The sequence below is a fragment of the Nomascus leucogenys genome, chromosome 23 (genome assembly GCF_006542625.1).
Source record: "Nomascus leucogenys isolate Asia chromosome 23, Asia_NLE_v1, whole genome shotgun sequence".
Lineage (NCBI taxonomy): Eukaryota > Metazoa > Chordata > Mammalia > Primates > Hylobatidae > Nomascus > Nomascus leucogenys.
In genome coordinates this window covers 1,619,008-1,639,806 of record NC_044403.1, presented here as the reverse complement: position 1 = coordinate 1,639,806, position 20,799 = coordinate 1,619,008, and the positions used below count along the sequence as shown (strand labels likewise).

Below are 20,799 nucleotides of genomic sequence, written 5' to 3'. Positions count from 1 at the left end.
ATCAGGACAGTAAATATGAATTTATAAAACATGACTGAGTTCTGGATACACTGTAAAGGTAGGAAGAGCCAAGAGGATTTGCTGGCAGGAAGTGGGATGTGGGATAAATGAGTGTCAAGGATGACTACAAACTCTGGCTAAGCAATTGGTAGAATGGAGTTGCCATTTATTTATTTAGAGACAGGGTCTCACTCTGTTGGCCAGGCTGGAGTGCAGTGATGCAATCATAGCTCACTGTAGCCTCAAATTCCTGGGCTCAAGCAATCCTCTTGCCTCAGCTGGGACTATATGCATGCACCACCATGCCCGACTAACTTTTGTATTTTTTGTAGAGACGTGGTCTCCCTGTGTTGCCCAGGCTGGTCTCAAACTCCTGGGCTCAAAGAATTCCTCCCACCTTGATCTCCCAAAGTGCTGGGATTACAGGATAAGCCACCACGCCAAACAGAGATGGGCAAGGAACTAATAATTAAAAATCAACTCAGCTTTTTTATGAGTTGCCATTTATTGCAATGGGGGAAGACTATAGACGGACCAAATCTAGTTGAGGAACAGGTCAGGAATTTGGTATTAGAGTTTGAAATGTCTATTAGACATTTAAGTGTATATGTCGAATAGCAACTAGACATACAAGTCTGGAGATATTTGAATGCCGTCAATATACAGAGCCTTACGTAGTTAAAGCCATAAAATATGACGAAATCATCAAGGGAAAGCGTACCTAGAGAAAACAAGAGTTCCACAAACTGAGCTCTGAGGCACTCACTGTTTAGACATTGGGGAGATGAAAAGAAACAGCAAAAGAGACTGAAAAGGAGTGGCCAGTGAGACTGGAGATAAACCTGTAGAGTGTGGTATCCTGGAAGCCAAGTAAAGAAAGTGTTTCAAGGAGAAAGGAGGGCTCAACGTTATCAAACGCTGCTAACAGATCAAATCAAAGTGATTGCAAAAAGAAGCTGATTATTCTCATATGGGATGTCAACGAAGTGAAAACAACCTGACCAAATCTACAACTATTCCTTCCTTACCTTGGTCATTCCTGGCAAATCCACAAGTGTCAAATTGACAACGTTGGGTGAAAAAATCTTAAGATGAATTGGTTCAGGGCTTACTCCCTAGAAATAAATTTTAAAATATTATATTAAAATTTCAATGAACTATGAAGTAATAAACTTCAAGTACACAGACATTAATGCTTTTAAAAATGAATTAAATTACGATCCCTAAAACTTTTTTTTTTAACAATCAAAACCTGATGAAACACATGGGAAGTCAGGTAGCCAGACATATTAACAGGTTATAATCCTACCTCTATCCCTGTATCATATTATATGTACATGTATTATATACCATCTATTATTTTACATTCTTTTCTCTTGATTATAAACATAAACTTTTCTTTTTTTTTTTTTTTTTGAGAGGTCTCACTCTATCACACAGGCTGGAGTGCAGTGGTGCAATCATGGCTCACTGCAGCCTCAAAATCCTGGGCTCAAGCAATCCTCTTGCCTTAGCCTCCAGAGTAGCTGGGACTACAAGGCGTGCGCCACCATGTCCAGATAATTTCTTTTTTATGTTTTGTAGAGACCGGGTATTACAATGTTGCCCAGGCTGGCATATGCCATTCCTTAAATACGTTTAATAGATTTAGTGCTGAATAAAAGAATAATGTATTCTTCACTATCCAAATTTATGAGGTTCCGAGTTCAGAGGGTAAGGCATAGATAACAAGTTGTCCAAATCAGCCTGGTTCCTGATCTTTGAATATCAAGTGGCCAGAATGTGTACAGTAAGAGATTCCTCAAGAAGTTTATCTAACTCTTTAATCTCTAGTAAGAATTTGGATAGTGAGAGAGACGTGTATTTTCTCTCCTGTAGACTAAGATTACTGCGTAGGCTCCCTCCTCTTCACCACTGGCCCTCTACAAGTATTAGGATTGAATCGACTACATGTAAAAAGACACTTATGAGATGTTTATACCCTGTCTTTGTACATGCCCTTCTTTAGCCTTTAATATATCCTCTCATCATCTGTTTAACTACCTTACGTTTTCCCTCATTAACCCACTGAGAATTCTAATTTCCCAGCAAGTTTTTAATATCCTTTACTCCACGTTCCCTATACAATTATATTTGCTATTTTAGATTACTCTGTGCTATTTTTCCATTATAAATACTCCAGTGTTCCAAAGCCAACAGATGTCACTATCTGGCATACCTACTTAGGTTGTATATTTCTCAGGATCTTTATTGCCATGGCATTCCCTATCAGTCCAATACGAAGCTCGGCCCAGTGCCTTTGCAACTCCAATCTCACAGACATTTTAAATCCTTCAGGGCTATATGTTAGGCATATGCAGTCATTTGCATATTTTGACATAAAAATTATATAAGATCAAAATATCATTTACTTCATTACATACGTGACTTGGGAAAGAAGAGATGTTTCATAGATTTGGGGTTGGGGGACTTTTCATCTTTTAGACACTGTGGATGAAAAGCTGCTAGGTAAGTAAATTATATCCTCAACACAAATTAAACATCTTGTAGGTATATAGACTCAATCTTTAATGACATTCAGTTTAGTGTAACTAAAAACATTTCTGAATCACCACAACACTCTAAATTCTGGTACTGTGTAAAATTACCACCAATTGCTGAGTTCAGTAAGTAAATGGGGACTGTAGGAGAAGGAATTCAGACTGATGTTATGATCAATAACATTCCAAAAGCCAAAAATATCCCTGATATAATTAGAGGAATGACGACAAGCTCATCTAGTTTCTGGCCACTTTTTCAACCCCTTCTACACAACATGGTTATACTAGAAATTCAGGGAAGTATGGCAACAGTAGCAGTAGCTCAAAGGTAACCAGCCTAGAGTTCAATAATGAACAAAGCTCAGTCAGTCACTGTAACAGCAACAAATATCCTGAACAGTCATAAAGGTTAACATGACTCTAAAAATGCCTCTCTGTCAGGAAATAATCTTTTAGCATAGTAACTGGCAAATACAAGGATTCAATATTTGTTGAATATTATTACTAGGCTAGGGCCCACTTGTGGGATTAAATGTGCCTCTGGATAATATAAGAATGGAGCTAAGAACAAAAAGGAAGGGAAATAAAAATTTCAAGAGATATATATAAAAAACATAAAGAGAAAAACAATAGGAATAAAGAAGAGAGAAGATAGAAGACAGCAGGATTCAGGCAAGGCAGTGATAGTACCTAGTGTCAAGATTAATAGTATCTTAGATACCTAACTTACTTTGCATTTTCACAATCTCAGAAAATAAGAAAATAACCAGTTGCTAATGTATTATTTTCATTTTCACTAAAAAAAAGAAAAAAAAATTCCCAATTTGTCTCTTTGCTTTCATAAGCAAATCTAGCAATACACAGGTAAGAAAAAGAACTCCTCAAAAGATATATATATATAAGTGATACAATGCTTCCTGAGTTAGAGTACAATCAATCCATCAGAAAAAGATAACTTATTGTAGCAATATTAAGTAGAATTATGTAATAATGTGGTATGTACATGGCAGGAACAAGAATAAACATCTAAATAAAATATTTGATTTATATGAAAGCTTTAAGAAAGAAAAGGGATTTTAAGCAAAGTTCTATATATCTGTGAAAATACTCCATTTGTTTCAAAGTCCATTATGAATTTACAGTGTCCATCGCTTCACCTCAATTATGTACTTACTGATGCTTATGCCTTCTAGCTCTAAAAAGATGCCTACCTTATTATTTCCTGAAATTCTTTCTGTTTCATTTTCAATTTCTTGTCGAATTTCATCAAAATCCGTGTAGAGCTAAAAATTTTTGAAATAAAAAAGCATAATATTCAAAATAAGATCAAAAGTTCTTAAGTTGGAGGGGGGTCCATATACTTCAAGGATGTCTATGTATTTGCTTCAGAGAATAAATAAAATTCTAATGTATACATATTTTCTGAGCTAAGGATTCATAGTTTTTTTATGAGACTTTTTTTGTTTGGCTTTTTTTTTTCTTTGAGACAGGGTCTGACTCTGTCACCCAGACTGGAGTGCAGTGGCACAATCATGGCTCACTGCAGCCTCAAACTCCCATCCTCAAGCCATCCTCCCGCCTCAGCCTTCCAAGTAGCTAGGACTACAGGTGCATGCCACTACGCGGGGCTAATTTTTTTTAGTTTTTATAGAGACAGGGTCCCCCTATATTCCCCAGGCTGGACTCGAACTCCTGGGCTCAAGTGATCCACCCATTTTAGCCTCCCTAAGTACTGGGATTACTTGCATGAGCCACTATGCCTGGCCATTATGAACTTTTCAAAGCTTCCTGATCCCACAACAATTAAGAATCACCAAATCACAGAGAAAATCGGCCTCAATTTCAAGTGTTTTCCAATAAACAACTGTGGTTAGAAACGTTACTAAGATTTATTTTATAAGGAATAGTTATAGTTACTTTAAAATAACATAATTGCCAATGATTAGAAACTAAATTATCAAGTATTCATACAAAATATTATTTTCAACATTATTACTTCATTATATGCATGTGTGATTACCTTATTTTTGGTGTGAAGAAATTTACCCCATTCTTCTGCTTCCACCCCTGGAAAAAGAAAAACTCATTTATTGGAAACTATGGAAACTACTTTTTATCTTTAGGAATTCAAAAAGGCAACATAATAAAACACTTGTTAACTTGTATTTAATTTTGCCATTAAGTACAAGCTAACAAGTATTTTAAGGTCTGCTAAATTATATTTTTCTAAAATTGTATTTTCTGCTAAATTATATTTTAAAAATTGTATGGTGTATTTCAAAAACATGACCAACTTCAGGCAGAGCTGCTCACAGGTCTTCCCACTAGTTGAAATCTAGATTTTGCAAATAAAATTGTTTATTTCTCTTCATATTTTTTTGTGTCGTTATATTACAGTAAAAAGAATATTCTTTAGTTTTGAACATCTTACATATAAAAGCAGTTTTCTGACGAAAGTAAAGTTAGTAGCTAAGAAGAAAAATTAAGAATCCCACTGAGTAGCGCAAAAAACGTATGTAACAGATTTACACATATGACTCAAGGAAAAATTTTACAATGTGTCAATGAAACAGCTAATTCTTCAGTTCTTTTTAAAAATTTGGTTTCCTGTTGGTTACCTGTAGAGCCACAACTTGCTGTTCCTTTAAAGAGCTCTCTCATTATTATAGAGCTAGCTGCTTTGTAATTTATACACACTTTCAAGGTGATTTTCCCCCAGGGTCAAGACTGTTTTCCCTTGGAACTGGAGGCAGGAAAGAAAGAAAATGGAAGAAAAGGAAAAACAAGAACCCTGGTATATGCAGCGTAAGGAGTTGCCACTCTCCATTAGTTTCCAGTCATAGGTCTGTTCCTCTTGTACTTGCTGAAGGAAGGAAAATAGATTCACTGTTGCACTGTGTGAAGTAGTCTAAAACTTGGAGAGCAAGATATAGTCAGTTTTTCCCAGAAAAACTAGAACTGTTTAATTGTGGAAAGATAATCTAACTTTATCTTCTCCAAACAACAGCTGTTTTGCTTTTGTCAAATTTAGAAAAGGTTAAAATACCTTAATAAGTGTATTGAATAATGCATATCAGCCTCCTGAAGTCTAAATAAAAATGATTATAAGATATTCAGACAAACAGAGGAGTGAGTCGGTCTTTTGGTGGAATAAAGGTAAATAAAACCGGATCCTTTTTGCAGATAAAATGCTCACCTACTTGTAGCTTAGTACCTTCTTCCAAGAAGTCTCATTGGAGGACTGGAGTAATCTAGGTGAACAGAACTCACAAAATGCAAGTACTACATACCAAAGAGCTGTTTCTAATTTATCTTATTATATTTAAAAAGGCTTGGCTTCACAAGCATGTCTTCAAAAATAAAAATAAAATAAATTACATTCACCACCAAAAAAGCTTGCATTTTGATGCAATGCCAAAAAAATAACAAGAACCACTAAAACCTGCAATCAATGTGGATGGGCAAATAAAAATGGAAGAAAAAAAATGCACACAGCCTGTAATAGTACATAAGCACACATGCAGGCATAAGAGAAAAAAAGGGTCAAAAGCAAATGGATAAAGGAAACCTTTAGAAAGGTGTCTTGAGTTTTTCCATGTAGCAGGGTCTGTAGTTAAAGAGAAACAGCACAGAATAAGTTTAGTGCTTATCCCTAAAATTTTAAACCTTATTAAAAATTCAAATGTGCAGAAACCTGATCACATTTCAAATGCACATAGCATTCAATCATTCAAAATTTACTGACAAAAGTAAAGTTAGTGGCTCAGAAGAAAAATTAAGAATCCCACTGAGTAGTGCAAAATACAACTAGAATTAGAGGGATGTATATAATATTTTTAAGTCATAGAAACAAAGCATATTGCTTGCCATAACTTATTTTTAACATTTTTAGGAAACAACCTTTCCAATATGATTAGTTATATCTGGCTTGTCTGAAAGTAGTTATCTCAATTGATTGTTCAGTCAGTTACAGATGGAACTCCTTGTTCTACTCTTTCCCGCCTTCTCACTACTGCACTTGACTACTCTAAAAAATAAAAATTAAATTTTTAAAGTTAATAAAAAAGTTATGTGACCATTATTTCTAATTCTGACACAAATGAAGCACAATTAATTCACTATTCAAAAATTTGGGTCGGGTGTGGGGCTCACACTTCTAATCCCAGCACTTTGAGAAGCCGAGGCAGACGGATCACCTGAGGTCAGGAGTTCAAGACCAGCCTGGCCAACGTGGCAAAACCCTGTCTCTACTAAAAATGCAAAAATTAGCTGGGCATAGTGGCTCACACCTGTAATCCCAGCTATTCAGGAGGCTGAGGCAGGAGAATTGCTTGAACCCAGGAGGTTTCAGTGAGCTGAGATCATTGCGCCACTGCACACCAGCCTGGGCAACAGAGCAAGACTCTGCCTGAAAAAAAAAAAAAAAAAAAAAAAAACTTTGTCTGAGGTATCTGATAACCTACTACGGGAAAAGATAAATTGCCTGATTTTTAAAAATCTACAAAATATACTAAATACATCTTTCAAAACCTTAAAAGTTGGTAAGTATATGCAAATGTTTGCCCCATTAGCTAAGACTGGACTGTATAAGGGTATTTTATTTAAACATATATTGGATTTAATAGAACACCGCAGAAAGTTAACTCTTCACCTTCATGGACTCAATCCAAAGGGAGACTACTATGTGTATCACAGCACCCTATGCAGAAAAATTAATCCTTTTTCCTTTAATTCTAATGTATAATTTTACTGCTTTTTGGGGAGCAACTGATTGCTTTTACAAATAGGCTACTTAATGAAATGGGGGTAAAATTTCAAATTATACCAAGATTTTAAGCATTATTCTATGAAACATGTTTGCATTTTTTTTTTTTTTGAGATGGAGTCTTGCTCTGTTGCCCAGGCTGGAGTGCAATGGCTTGATCTCGGCTCACTGCAACCTCCGCCTCCCGGGTTCAAGCAATTCTCCTGCCTCAGCCTCCTAATCGATTAGCTGGGATTACAGGCACCCGCCACCACACCTAGCTTATTTTTGTATTTTTAGTAGAGACGATGTTTCACCATGTTGCCAGGCTGGTCTCGAACTCCTGACCTCAGGTGATCCACCCACCTCAGCCTCCCAAAGTGCTAGGATTACAGGCGTAAGCCACCGCGCCCGGCCTATGTTTGCATTTTTAAAAAGAAAACAAAAAGCTTTTGCTTTAGTTCAACAACTTTTCTCCCCAAAATAAATTCTTTTTTTTTTCCACATTTTTTTTTTTTCAAATTTCTACTGACACTGTTCAGAAGTATCATATATAGCACAATTTTGGCCTTGAATCAGCATGCTACTTTTGGATTTTGTCTCAAAGGAAAGCTGAGGAAAGCTTGATTTACTTCTTACAAATATATGAAAGATAACTGTGGAGTTCTATTCAAACTGAACCACCACTCCACTCTAAAACATAGTTTAGTATTGTTTTTAATAAAAATTTAACAGAAAATTCTTTTACATTGGCAGAAGTAGGCAGCAAGCTGAGATGACCATAAATCTACATATTGACACCCCAGTTATCCCACAGTTGACAGAATGAAGAATCCTATGCTAAATAAATTTCCTGATGATTGAATTATACATATTAAACACTAAGATATTTTACTTTAGCCAGTTTTGATGAAGCTACATCTAAAAGGGATTATACTTCTCCATGTCATCTTAGAATGTATCTTACTCTGCATCTACTATTGGTAACCTAGGTCTTTGTCACGTAACTAAGCCTTCACTGGCTAAAATCCCTACACAAAATGTTAGTAACTGATTTTTTTTTTTTTGAAAGTTTATCTTTTCCTCCCTTTCTCCTCTCTTAGTATCATGCTGTCAGGTAGTTCACACTCTTCTAGCTAACTATTATTGTTTATCTGCTTCATGGTTTCTAATTTTCTCTGGGTTAGAATGATTTATGATATGCTAGAATTGTTTATTCCAAAGATAAAGAAGCTTTGATGAAAAACTAACGAACTGTCTATGCTAGAATAAAACACGTGAAATCTAGTACTCAAATTTATATAATCCATATTGTGTTTGGGGTAGTTGAGTTGTCATTTTAAGCAAATATATACACAAAATGAGCACTAAGCTTGGAAAAAAACAGTAGGTAGGCAGATTTACTGACCAACCACTAAGAGGAGACATCAACGAAATAGAGTGGACATAAAAACAAAGATACCAAAGAGCTGACACTACGATAGCTGAAATGTACACCCTTTTCTAACAAGCACAATTTTATCTAAGGAAACACTGCCCACAATTCAAATAGTTTCTGAGAGATAGGATATCATGGGCCCTCTCAAGGTGACAGAAGAAAATGAAAAGTTAAAAAAAAAAAAAAAAAAGAGAGAGAGAGACCTAATCTCATATAGTGTCTTAAGGTCTTAGTTTCAGGTGTTTGGTAAATTTGATGAAATCAGTTAGTGGGGATGAAATTTTATAAGTGTTATTCTATACATTTGAAGGTGAACCCCAGATTAATCCAAAATGATTAAATTCAAGGTTCAGAACTTCAATAAGTATTAGAGAAATTCAAAGTGATGAATAACATACCCAGAAGCTACCTAATGTAATTAAAAGGCTCTCACATATCCACTGGCAGTCTATCTAAAAATATTACTTGCAGCATCTACAACTACACTGACTTGCTTCAGTGACTAACATTCTAGAGTCATAGCAGATGCTCATGAGGTTTTTTTCCCCATTAAAAAAAAAATTCAAGTCATCACCACCAACAGCTCCTACAGTAAATGAAAAAATCAGACACGGAAATTAAGTTCAATTTTGTCAAAACTATCATCCTATCTTAAATCAGAATAAGAAGTAGAATAAAACTGCATTGAAAACAGATCTCTGCAGATAAGTAACAGATATGCTACTCTGCTGCAAAAGTAATTTAATAATTAGAGCTATGTTACAGAGTTCTATAAATAAGAAAGTCTGAGCCAAATACTGAACTAAATAGGAAGATTAAATACATTACTCTCATTCAACATTTCAAACCTCATTAATATAAGTGTAATTAACATAGGATACATATTTGATAAGCAACTTAAAATCTGCTGACAGACACAGCATTCCCTATTTTCAATTTAATCAAAAAAGAACAGTTATAAAGGACGATGCCTATTTTCTTCTTTTTTTTCTTTTTTTTTTGAGACAGTCTCGCTCTGTCGCCTAGGCTGGAGTGCAGTGGCATGATCTCAGCTCACTGCAACCTCCGCCTCCTGGGTTCAAGTGATTCTTCTGCCTCAGCCTCCCGAGTAGCTGGGACTACAGGCATGTGCCACCAAATCTGGCTAATTTTTGTATTTTTAGCAGAGACGGGGTTTCACCATATTAGCCAGGCTGGTCTCGAACTTCTGACCTCATGATCCGCCCGCCTCGTGAACAGCACTTTGGGAGGGCAAGGCGGGCAGACGACTTGAGGTCAGGAGTTCGAGACCAGCCTGGCCAACAAAGTGAAACCCTGTCTCTACTAAAAATACAAAAATTAGCTGGGCGTGGTGGTGGGCGCCTGTAATCCCAGCTACTTGGCAGGCTGAGGCAGGAGAACTGCTTGAGCCCAGGAGGTGGAGGTTGCAGTGAGCCAAGATCGCACCACTGCACTCCAGCCTGGGCGACAGAGTAAGACTCCCATCTCAAAAACAAAACAAAACAAAACAAAAACTACTCTTTTTTTACATTAAGAAAGATCCATACTACTTCTCACAGGACTTCTAATTATGCTACAGTCACTAATTTCTAATTATCGATTCATATCTTTTTAAGAATAGATCAAAAATGAAGAACTGTAGAATAATTCTTGTCTCAAATCTGAAATTTACCATTTTCTTCTCCTGTTGTTTTTCGTTTATCTTCTTGTGAAACATGGACCAGTTGCAGAATGAGAGGTCTCCGGGTGACAATTCCAGTACCTCTGGGAAGCAGGTCCCTCCCCACCAGGCTTTCTAGCACTGAGCTCTTTCCGCTGCTCTGAAAACAGAATATATACAAGAGCAAAATGAGTTTCTTAACACATTTTTTGTTAATTCAATAAACTATACTAACAAACCAGCATACAGAATTATTTTAAAGGAAAAATTAGTGCAGAGACTTTTTTTTTTTTTTTTTTTGAGACGGAGTTTTGCTCTTGTTGGCTTGGCTGGAGTGCAATGGCACGATCTCAGCTCACCGCAACCTCCACTTCCCGGGTTCAAGCAATTCTCCTGCCTCAGCCTCCCAAATAGCTGGGATTACAGGCGTGCACCACCATGCCCGGCCAATTTTTTGTATTTTTAGTAGAGATAGGGTTTCTCCATGTTGGTCAGGCTGGTCTCGAACTCCCGACCTCAGGTGATCCACCTGCCTCAGCCTCCCAAAGTGCTGGGATTACAGGTGTGAGCCACCATGCCCGGCCACAGACTTTTTAAATGAAAGATAATTTTATTTCCTATTACATGATCTATTTGTTTTTAAGCCAAAACGAGAAAATAAAAGCCCTGTTTTCCCATAATTATCCCACCTATTTTGATACTCCACCAACCAGGTTTCAAAACCTACACAATACTGGTATATATAAAATCATGCCTATAATATGTAGTTATTTTACTGTAAATGGGACAGTAATGCATATCTTTTTCTCTAATCTTCTATTTTTATTAATTATTATTATTACAGTGTGTCACTCTATTACCCAGGCTAGAGTGCAGTGGTGTGATCACAGCTCATTGCAGCCTTGACCTCCCCAGGATCTGGTGATCCTCCCACATCAGCCTTCCCAGTAGCTGAGACTACGGGCATGCGCTACTATACCTGGCTAATTTTTGTATTTTGTAAAGGTGAGGCTTTGCCATGTTGCCCAGGCTTGTCTCAAACTCCTGGGCTCAAGCAATCCTCCCACCTCCGTCTCCCAAGTGCTGGGATTACAGGCATGAACCACTGCTCCTGGCCTAACCTTTTATTTTTAATGTAATAATCAGGGATATTGTTCCATATCAATACATTATCTACTTCTGTGTTAATCCCAGCACTTTGGGAGGCTGAGGCAGGCAGATCACTTGAGGTCAGGAGTTCGAGACCAGCCTGGCCGACATGGCAAAACGCTCTCTACTAAAAATACAAAAATTAGTTGGGTGTGGTGGCACGCGCCTGTAATCCCAGCTACTCAGGAGGCTGAGGCAGGAGAATCGCTTGAACCCGGGAGGTGGAGATTGCAGTGAGCCGAGGTCGCACCACTGCACTCCAGCCTGAGCATAGAGCGAGACTCTTTCTCAAAGAACAGAAATAGCTAAAACAGTATTCTACTATGTATAAAACCAAACCCGAACTGATGAGCATTTAGATGGTTTTTGGTTTCTGCTGTTTTTAACAATGCTGCAATGAATGTGGTAATACATATAACCTTACTCACTTATTATCTCACTAGATTTACTTCATTTAAGTTAAATTGCCGTTATTAACGAGCATACAGATTTTAAGCATTCATAGATACTGCCAGACTGCAAAGAAGAGGGCATCAAGCTATACTTCCAAGAGTTACCAGTTTGTTCAATTTGCTACAGCTCCATCAGTATTAAGCATCATTGCTTTCTTTTTTTTTTTTTTTTTTTTTTTTTTTTTTGAGATGGAGTCTTGCTCTGTCGCCCAGGCTGCTGGAGTGCAGTGGCACAATCTTGGCTCTCTGCAACCTCTACCTCCCAGGTTCAAGCAGTTCTCCTGCCTCACCCTCCCAAGTAGCTGGGATCACAGGCGTGTGACACCACGCCCAGCGGTTTTGTATTTTTAGTAGAGACAGGGTTTCACCATGTGGGCCAGGCTGGTTTCAAACTCCTGACCTCAAGTGATTCGCCCGCCTCGGCCTCCCAAAGCATCGTTTTTTGAATCTTTGCTACTTTGATAGATGGATACCAACAGCTCATTTAAATTTACATTCCTTTATTATTAAGGTCAAGCATCCTTTTGATTAATGGCTTTCTGTATTTCTCCTTTAGTGATTTGCTTATTCAAATGCTAGCATTTTATATATTTCTTATTAGTTTATAACAAAGTTTTTTATCCATAATAAGTGTTTCATTTTTCGTTGTTTTAAATATTTTCCAACTTTTTATTTTGAAATTTTCAATGCCACAAAAAAAGTTGCAAGAATGTTAACAGTGAATACTCATATATCTTAACATAATTCACCACTTATTAACATTTTGACACATTTACTTTATGTCTCTCTCTCCTTACATGTACACACAAAGACTTTTTTTCCTTTTGCTGTCCCATTTGAGAGTTAGTTACAGAAATCACGATACTCCACTCTAAACATTGTGGCATGCATCTCCTAAGAACAAGGGCATTCTTCTATAGAACCACAACACAATGATCACATTCAGGATTTTTTTTTTTTTTTTTTGAGATGGGGGTCTCATTCTGTCATTCAGGCTGGAGTGCAATGGCGTGATCATAGCTCACTGCAGCCTCTAACTTCTGGCCTCAAGAGATCCTCAGGCCACCTCAGCCTCCTGAGTAGCTGGGATTCCAGGAACCAGCCACCACAACACTTACATTCAGGAAATTTAACATATATACAATACCAATATCCAATTAATAAATAATCAAAAATATCAATACTAACAGCTAATGGGATAATCAAGTAATATATAAACCTCTATTATACATTTTTAAAATTTCTAAATTTGCCATTTTTCTTAAGTTTGCAATAAACTTATTTTTCTATACAGTATATTCTATATTTTTTTCTTAGTCAAAACTTGTACTTTAAAAACTTATTTTCTACAAATGCAAAAGTCCTAATTTCATCTGTTATGTCAGACAGGGTCTGCAGGAAGCAGATGGCCCACTCAAATTAGATTAATTTAAAGAGGGTTTATTTACAAAGGGACTATTTACAAAGCTGTGGGTGAGGCTTATAGGAAATCACAAGGGATATTGCAGTAACCCAGGCTAGTAACAAGAGAGCAGCTCTCATCACCCTGAAGCCTAAAAGGAAGGACCAGGACTAAGAGTGACACAGCCAGCCAGCCCCAGGCTCCTACATACAGAATGTATGAGATGGGGGATCAAGACCGGGACTTTTTTTCTCCTCTTTCCTCCAATTCCCTGCCAGGGCTCCTCATTTCCACACCCAAATCAGAAGACAGAGGACACAGGGGCTCATTCATGTTGTCCAGAAAGGTCCCCTATGATGGAAAACACAAATGCTGAATGGATCTGGAGAGTTAAATTGAAGAATGTAAGACATGTCTGCGAAACTGCAGTTGTGATATCCAGGGTAGCCCCTCTCATTAAATAAAACAGGGTGCTTTCCATCATTTCATTTCTGTACTCTGATACTGTACTCTGAAATAATTTTAACAACATATAGACATTTCCTGTTCTTTATATGTCTGACAAAATGTGTCCATAAAAAAAATCAAATTCTCTGATTTTCAAATTTATAGGCATAACTACTCATAATATTCTTAGAATTTGTTCATTTTTCTTATTTCTAATATTTTACGTTCTTTTTTTATGAAACTTTCCAAATGACTATTAAATTGATTTTATTGGCCAAATATTTTGCTGATTTTGCTTTGTAATTGATTTTTTTAATATTGCTAATTTCTTCTTTTTTTCTCCTGATGAAAGGAGGGTTTATCTGTTCTTTAAAAAACCTCCCTGAGTTGAAACATTAGCTTTTTTCTCTATTTCAGCTACCAACACTTGCAACCCTCACCCACCCCTAACATAAACATACATTCCTATAATCAGTCATCTCTATCTTCTTTCTTCCACACCAAGAGCTGTGGTTCTCAATGACAGTTTGCGACAGAATTAGAATAAAACAATTACTTGTTTGCTTTTTATTTCATGTTACACACAGATTGTCCAAATAATACCACCGATACTACCACCACCACCATTATTACTGAAAGTAGTTTTTAAATGTTTTGCATATAATCCCTCCATCCTCCTTCCCACCTCTTTACAGGCCATTATCTTCTTTCAAACCCTCATTTGGTCTTAGTTACACGTGATACAAATCACCAGCCTTTAATGTGTCTCTAGACATTCTGATTCTGACACCCCTTCTCTAGTAGATTCCCCAGGAAGGGCTAATGGGAACAATATTCTTCAAATTCTAGCATATTGTTTGTGACTTTTTTTTTTTTATTTTTTTTAGAGAGTCTCACTCTATCACCTAGGCTGGAGTGCAGCGGCATAATCGTGGCTCACAGCAGCCTCCATCTCACTGGTTCAAGTGACTCTCTTGCCTCAGCCTCCCGAGTAGCTGGGATTACAGGTACCTGCCACCACACCTGGCTAATTTTTGTATTTTTAGTAGAGACAGGTTTTCACCATGTTGGCCAGGCTGGTCTCAAACTCCTGACCTCAAGTGATCCACCCACCTTGGCCTCCCTACTGTCATAGGAGAAAGGAGACAATGAAATTCCATATTTAAGATAAGAAAGTGTACACCAGCCCGGGTGTGGTGGCTCACGCCTGTAATCCTAGCACTTTGGGAGGCTGAGGTGGGCGGATCACTTGAGGTAAGGAGTTTGAGACCAGCCTGGCCAACATGGTGAAACCCCATCTCTACTAAAAATACAAAAATTAGCCGAGTGTGGTGGCAGATGCCTGTAATCCCAGCTACTCAGGAGGCTGAGATAGGATAATCACTTGAACCCGGGAGGCGGAGGTTGCAGTGAGCCGAGATCGTGCCATTGCACTCCAGCCTGGGTGACAAGAACAAAACTCCGTCTCAAAAAAAAAAAAAAAAAAAAAGGCAGTAATCTGATTTTTTTTTTTTTTTTTAGAGACACTGTCTAGCTCTGTTGCCCAGGCTGGAGTGCAGTGGTGCAATCACAGCTCACTGCAGCCTCCAATTCCTGGGCTCAATAGATCCTCCTCTCAGCCTTCCAAGTAACTTGGACTACGAGCTCACACCACCACACCCAGCGTGTGCATGCATGCATGTGTAGACAGGGTCTCACTATATTGCGTGTGTGCGTGTGTGTGTTTGTGTGTGTGGAGACAGGCTGTCTCACTATATTGCCCAGGCTGGTCTCAAACTCCTGGGCTCAAGCGATACCCCCACCTCGGCCTCTCAAAAGTGTTGGGACTACAGGTATGAGCTACCACACCTGGCCCTGATTTTCCTTTACTTATAAAGGTGAGAGATTTTGTGACTTCTGCCTGTATGTCTGAGGATTTTTATTTTTCCTTTAAAGTCCCATAATTTTTCTAGACTGTGTCTCACTGTTGGTCTACCGTGTCACTGTTCTTAGGTATGTGCTGTACTCTTCCAAAATTTACTTCCCCATCTACTTTTATTTCATTAAAATTGTCTTGTATTGTAATTTTTAGTACCCATTCTGTTCCCTTGCTATAGTTTTCTTCTTTGGGGACACCTAATTTACATATGTTGGATTTTCTTCACTTGTTTCCAACGTGTCAATTTCTACAAAATTCTTTTTATATCTCTTTATTTTTAATGTCTTTCTCCTTTTCAGCTTCTTTCCCTCATAAGGTATTATCTGTTACGTTTACTCGCTCTTGTGTTCCAATTTGTCATCATTTCTAAAATAAATTTTGTTTCATTTCATTCATTCATTCATTTAATTTATCCCAGACAAGGTCTCACTCTGTTGCCCAGGCTGGTGTGCAGTGGCACCAGCACACTCACTGCAGCCTCAACCTTCCCAGGCTCAGGTGATCCTCCCACCTCACCCTCCTGAGGGGCTGGGACTACAGGCATACACCATCACATCCAGCTAATTTTTCTATTTTTTGTAGAGACAGGGTTTCATCATGTTGCCCAGGCTGGTCTCAAATTCCTGGACTCCAGCGACCCTCCTGCCTCAACCTCCTAAAGTGCTGGGATTACAGGTGTAAGCCACCATGTCCAGCCATTTTCTTTTATTTATAATACTTCACTATCACTTAATTTTTTAATTTTTCTTACGCAAATTAATTTTTGAAATGTCTTATCATTGTAGTGTCTTCTGTCTTGCCTTTTGTCTTAATATCTCACAGTTTTTGTTTGTTTTCTAAGTATGTCTTTCTGGTGTGCTTTCATTTCCTTGTCTAAGGGGTCTTGTTTTTCTTCAAAAATTTGCATGAGATTTGACAACAATCATTTCGTACTGTTGACTTTTGAAAGAGGCTTGGCTCTGAATAGCTATTCTGCCTTTATACTCTAAAACTCCCTCTTGTTGTTTTCATATAGTATTCAAAAATAATAGTTTCTTGCTTTCTGAGCTATCTTGGCCCTGTTTACCTCCCTTGCTTTTATCTGGACCTTCTCTTTCCTTGGTCTGTATTCTTCAGAGGATACTCAATTGTATCCTCGGTTCCTTCTTCTTGTGAGGAGTGGGCCTGGAAGGGAGCTCTGGTTAGTTTTTAAAGTTTCATGAAGGAGTGCTAGTCTCTTCAGACTTTAAAACTGATCCCTTTCACTCACCCATTATCGATGTGTGCAATACCCTTCCCAAATTCCCATTTCAGCTGGTATTCTAAAATCGGCCATTTAAAAAGCTTTCTAGTGATTGCCTTTGGGTTATTTACAATTCTCCGCTCCATCAGATGTTCCACTGCTTCCTTCTGCTTCTTCCAGTATGGATAACAATGGTTTGTTCCCAATCTGCTGGTATTTGAGCGTTTGTAGAGAAACATAGTCAACTAATTTTCTTGTACACGTTTTCTATGTGTTTTTGGTTTTCCTATCCTATTTGTTCTGTTTTAGGGGAAAGTCATATAGATATTTAGGAAACTATTCTACCACTGCTGTCATCTTCCCTGGATCCCTAATATGGATATTTAATCCACTAGAAGTATCAAGACTAATGTTTAGTCTTATAAAAGTTATTTTATACTTCAGTCATAAAAAGGAATAAGGTACCGATGCACGCTCCAACATGGATGAACCTAAAAACATTATTCTGCTAAGTTAAAGTCAGTCAGTCACAAAAGACCACATATTATTTGACCCTGTTTATATGAAATGTCCAAAATACGGCCGGGCGCAGTGGCTGACGCCTGTAATCCCAGCACTTTGGGAGGCCAAGGCGGGCGGATCACAAGGTTAGGAGTTCAAGACCAACCTGGTCAACATGGTGAAACCCCATCTCAACTAAAAATACAAAAATTATACAGGCAAGGTGGCACGCGCCTGTAGTCCCAGCTACTCAGGAGAGGCTGAGGCAGCAGAATTGCTTGAACCCAGGAGACGGAGGTTCTAGTGAGCCAAGATTGCACCACTGCACTCCAGCCTGGGCAAGACTCCATCTCAAAAAAAGGGAACTGTCCAAAATAGGCAAATCTATAGCTAGAAAGTAGATTATGTGGCTGTTTAGGGATAGAGTGAAGAAGACTGGGGAGTGACTACTAATGGATACGAGGTTTCTTTCTGGAATGATGGTATATTCTAAAATTAGTTTAAAGGTGATGGAAAAGCCAGGCGAGGTGGCACATGCCTGTAACCCCAGCAATGTGGGAGGCTGAGGTAGGCAGATCACTTGAGGCCAAGGAGTTAAAGACCATCCTGGGCAACATGGTGAAACCTCATCTTTACAAAAAATAAACAAATTAGCCAGGCAAGGTTGCACATGCCTGTAGTCTCAGCTGCTCGGGAGGCTTAGACAGATGGATCACTTGAGCCCAGGAGATTGAGGCTGCACTGAGCCGTGGTCATGCCACTGCACTCCAGCCTGGGCAAGAGAGTGAGACCCTGGCTCAAAAAGAAAAGAAAAAAGAAAAGTTTAAGGTGATGGTTGTGCGACTCTACAAATATGCTAAAAAAACACTGAATTACACATTGTAAATGGGTGAATGTTATGGTATATAGAGTGTATCGCAATGAAGCTGTTAAAAAACAAAATAAAGGAGAATGACTTCTTAAACGATATACAAAGTATACAAAACCATAGAAGATAATTCAACCACAATAAAATTAAAACTTCTTTTCCTCATAGAAAAAATTCAGGGAAAACATTTGTGATCCATAAGTAACTGGTAACCAAAATGTATAAATAACTCCCACAAATCAAATTTTTAAAAATACCTAACAGAAAATAATGTGCAGAGATATGAACAAAAACTCACAAAACAAAACCTCAAAGAGCCAAGAAATATGATAAGATGCTCACACTCACTAGTAATCAGGAGGATGCAACAGAAACCACAATGAGGTACCATAAATTTAAAATGTGACTATAGAAAGTACAGATATAAATAAACAAACTTCACTCTGTTGATGGGAATGTAAATTACAGCCATCCTGAGGAGCAACAGCAATATCCAATAAATATACCCTACGGTCTGGCAATTCCACTCCTTGATTCATTAGAGAAATTCTCAAACATGAGACATTTATATGAATATCCGCAGTACCATTGTTTACAAAAACAGCTATAGCAAACACTGGGGAACACACAAATTTCAATAGGATATATTCCTATAATGGACCATTATATAACAGTATAAGTGAACAAACTGGGATTATATGTGTGTATATAAATTTCACATGAGTGCATAAAAAAAATATACAGATTACAGCTACTTCGTGACTGACAGTGAGTGGAACTTCCACAGTGATATATGTCCCTATTACACTGTGAAAATGTACAAATACCTGAAATGTAAAAATGAGCCTAATGTTAAGATGGATGGGAAGGACACTGTGACTGGTTCTGTGTGGAATTTGGTAGCACTGTGATTCATCTGATGCTTCTAGAAACCACAAAAAGCTATACATTGGAGAAATTATGGACTCTGTGTTCTTATGACGACTAGTTAGTTCTGAAGCACCTGGACATTACCTGAAGACTTCATTGTTGGAACAGAAGATGACATTTCATCCCTGACTCCAGTGGAGTTCAAATGTGAATAAAATGATATGAACCGCTTTGGTCATTTCAGAATTAGACTGAGTCACTTCTTGGAAAATATAGCTCCTAAACCCCAGTTTAGGTGCTGTTAAAATAAGTATCACCTACCTAACGGGTACTCCCTGGTGACTGACTCTTGGAGACTCTAGAATGCACCAAAACAAACAAACAAACAAACAAATTCCATACATTCAAACTAAAACTTTTAACATGTTGTCTCTATTGCTGAGATCCCAGCAGGACTTCTTGGAGCCTGTGCTTAACTTGATCTCTCTGCTTAGATTTTAATTAATTTTACTTAAATGTAAATCTTATTCTATAGAATGGAATGAGCAAAATTTAAAAAAATTAAAATACATACCACCCAAAAGAAAAAAAGAGAAATGGTTATAGTATGAATGAATACAGAATTTTATAATCACAATTTCCCTTAGAACTCTAAATTTAAACATTTCTCCATGCAATAACAGTTACTGTGACAGACTGGAAGTCTAATGCCAGTCTGATTCTCTTTCCCGTTTAAGAAAGCTTTTTTTTTTTCCTCTCTCCTATTTCAATTTAGAAGCTTGTAGTATTCTTTTGTTTTAATTTCAGAAATTTAACCAGGGTATGTCTCTTCTCTCAATATTTATGTGCAGCAATTGAGACCTGAAGATGTCGTACTTCAGCTCTGGGGGAACTTTTCTCTTTTATCAGTTAGGATTATTGTTTCTCTCCTCATCTGCTCCAAGGGCCCTTAACCAATCATCTATGATCAGGCTTTTGGCTCTCTTAGCTCTCACCTTCAATCTCTTATCTCTAATAAATTCCATAACATATGTTTTTGATCTGCCTTTTTAGGACAGGTTGTAACAGACTTAATTGTGTCTTCCCAAAATTTATATGTTGAAGCCCTAACCCCCAGTACCTCGGAATGCGCCTATATTTGCAGACAGGGCCTTTAAAGAGGCGATTAAGTTAAAACAAGTCCGGCTGGGCATGGTGGCTCATGCCTGTAATCCCAGCACTTCGGGAGGCCAAGGCGGGTGGATCACGAGGTCAAGAGATTGAGATCATCCTGGCCAACACGATGAAAACCCAACCCCGTCTCTACTAAAAAACACAAAAATTAGCTGGGCGTGGTGGCACGTGCCTATAGTCCCAGCTACTTGGGAGGCTGAGGCAGGAGAATCGCTTGAACCAGGGAGGCAGAGGTTACAGTGAGCCGAGATCGCACCTCTGCACTCCAGCCTGGCGACACGGCGAGACTCCATCTTAAAAAAACAAGGCTATTGGGGCGGTGGGCCCATAATCCAAACTGACTGACATTCTTACAAGAAGAGGAAATTTAGACACAGAAGACACCACGGAACAGCAAGAAGGCAGCCATCTACGA

The 20,799-nt window shown here is 38.0% G+C and overlaps 1 protein-coding gene across 13 annotated transcripts in view; it reads right to left on the bottom strand.

Moving 5' to 3' along the window:
* DNM1L (dynamin 1 like) overlaps nucleotides 1-20,799 on the bottom strand; it is a 90,672-nt gene that overhangs the window by 31,913 nt on the left and 37,960 nt on the right. Inside the window, exons 1-5 of one of the 13 annotated variants that reach the window (XM_030804860.1) lie at nucleotides 10,395-10,546; nucleotides 6,109-6,147; nucleotides 4,561-4,607; nucleotides 3,752-3,823; nucleotides 1,029-1,115 (exon numbers count right to left, since the gene is read on the bottom strand). The exons of 6 other annotated variants lie outside the window; for them this stretch is intronic. In XM_030804860.1, the coding sequence (XP_030660720.1) occupies nucleotides 1,029-1,037 (9 nt within the window). In that variant the 5' untranslated portion in view covers nucleotides 1,038-1,115; nucleotides 3,752-3,823; nucleotides 4,561-4,607; nucleotides 6,109-6,147; nucleotides 10,395-10,546. Of the gene's footprint in view, nucleotides 1-1,028; nucleotides 1,116-3,751; nucleotides 3,824-4,560; nucleotides 4,608-5,158; nucleotides 6,255-10,394; nucleotides 10,548-20,799 lie in introns of those variants that run through there. 6 more of the 13 variants (XM_030804857.1, XM_030804862.1, XM_030804861.1 and 3 more) reach the window with 6 other exon arrangements.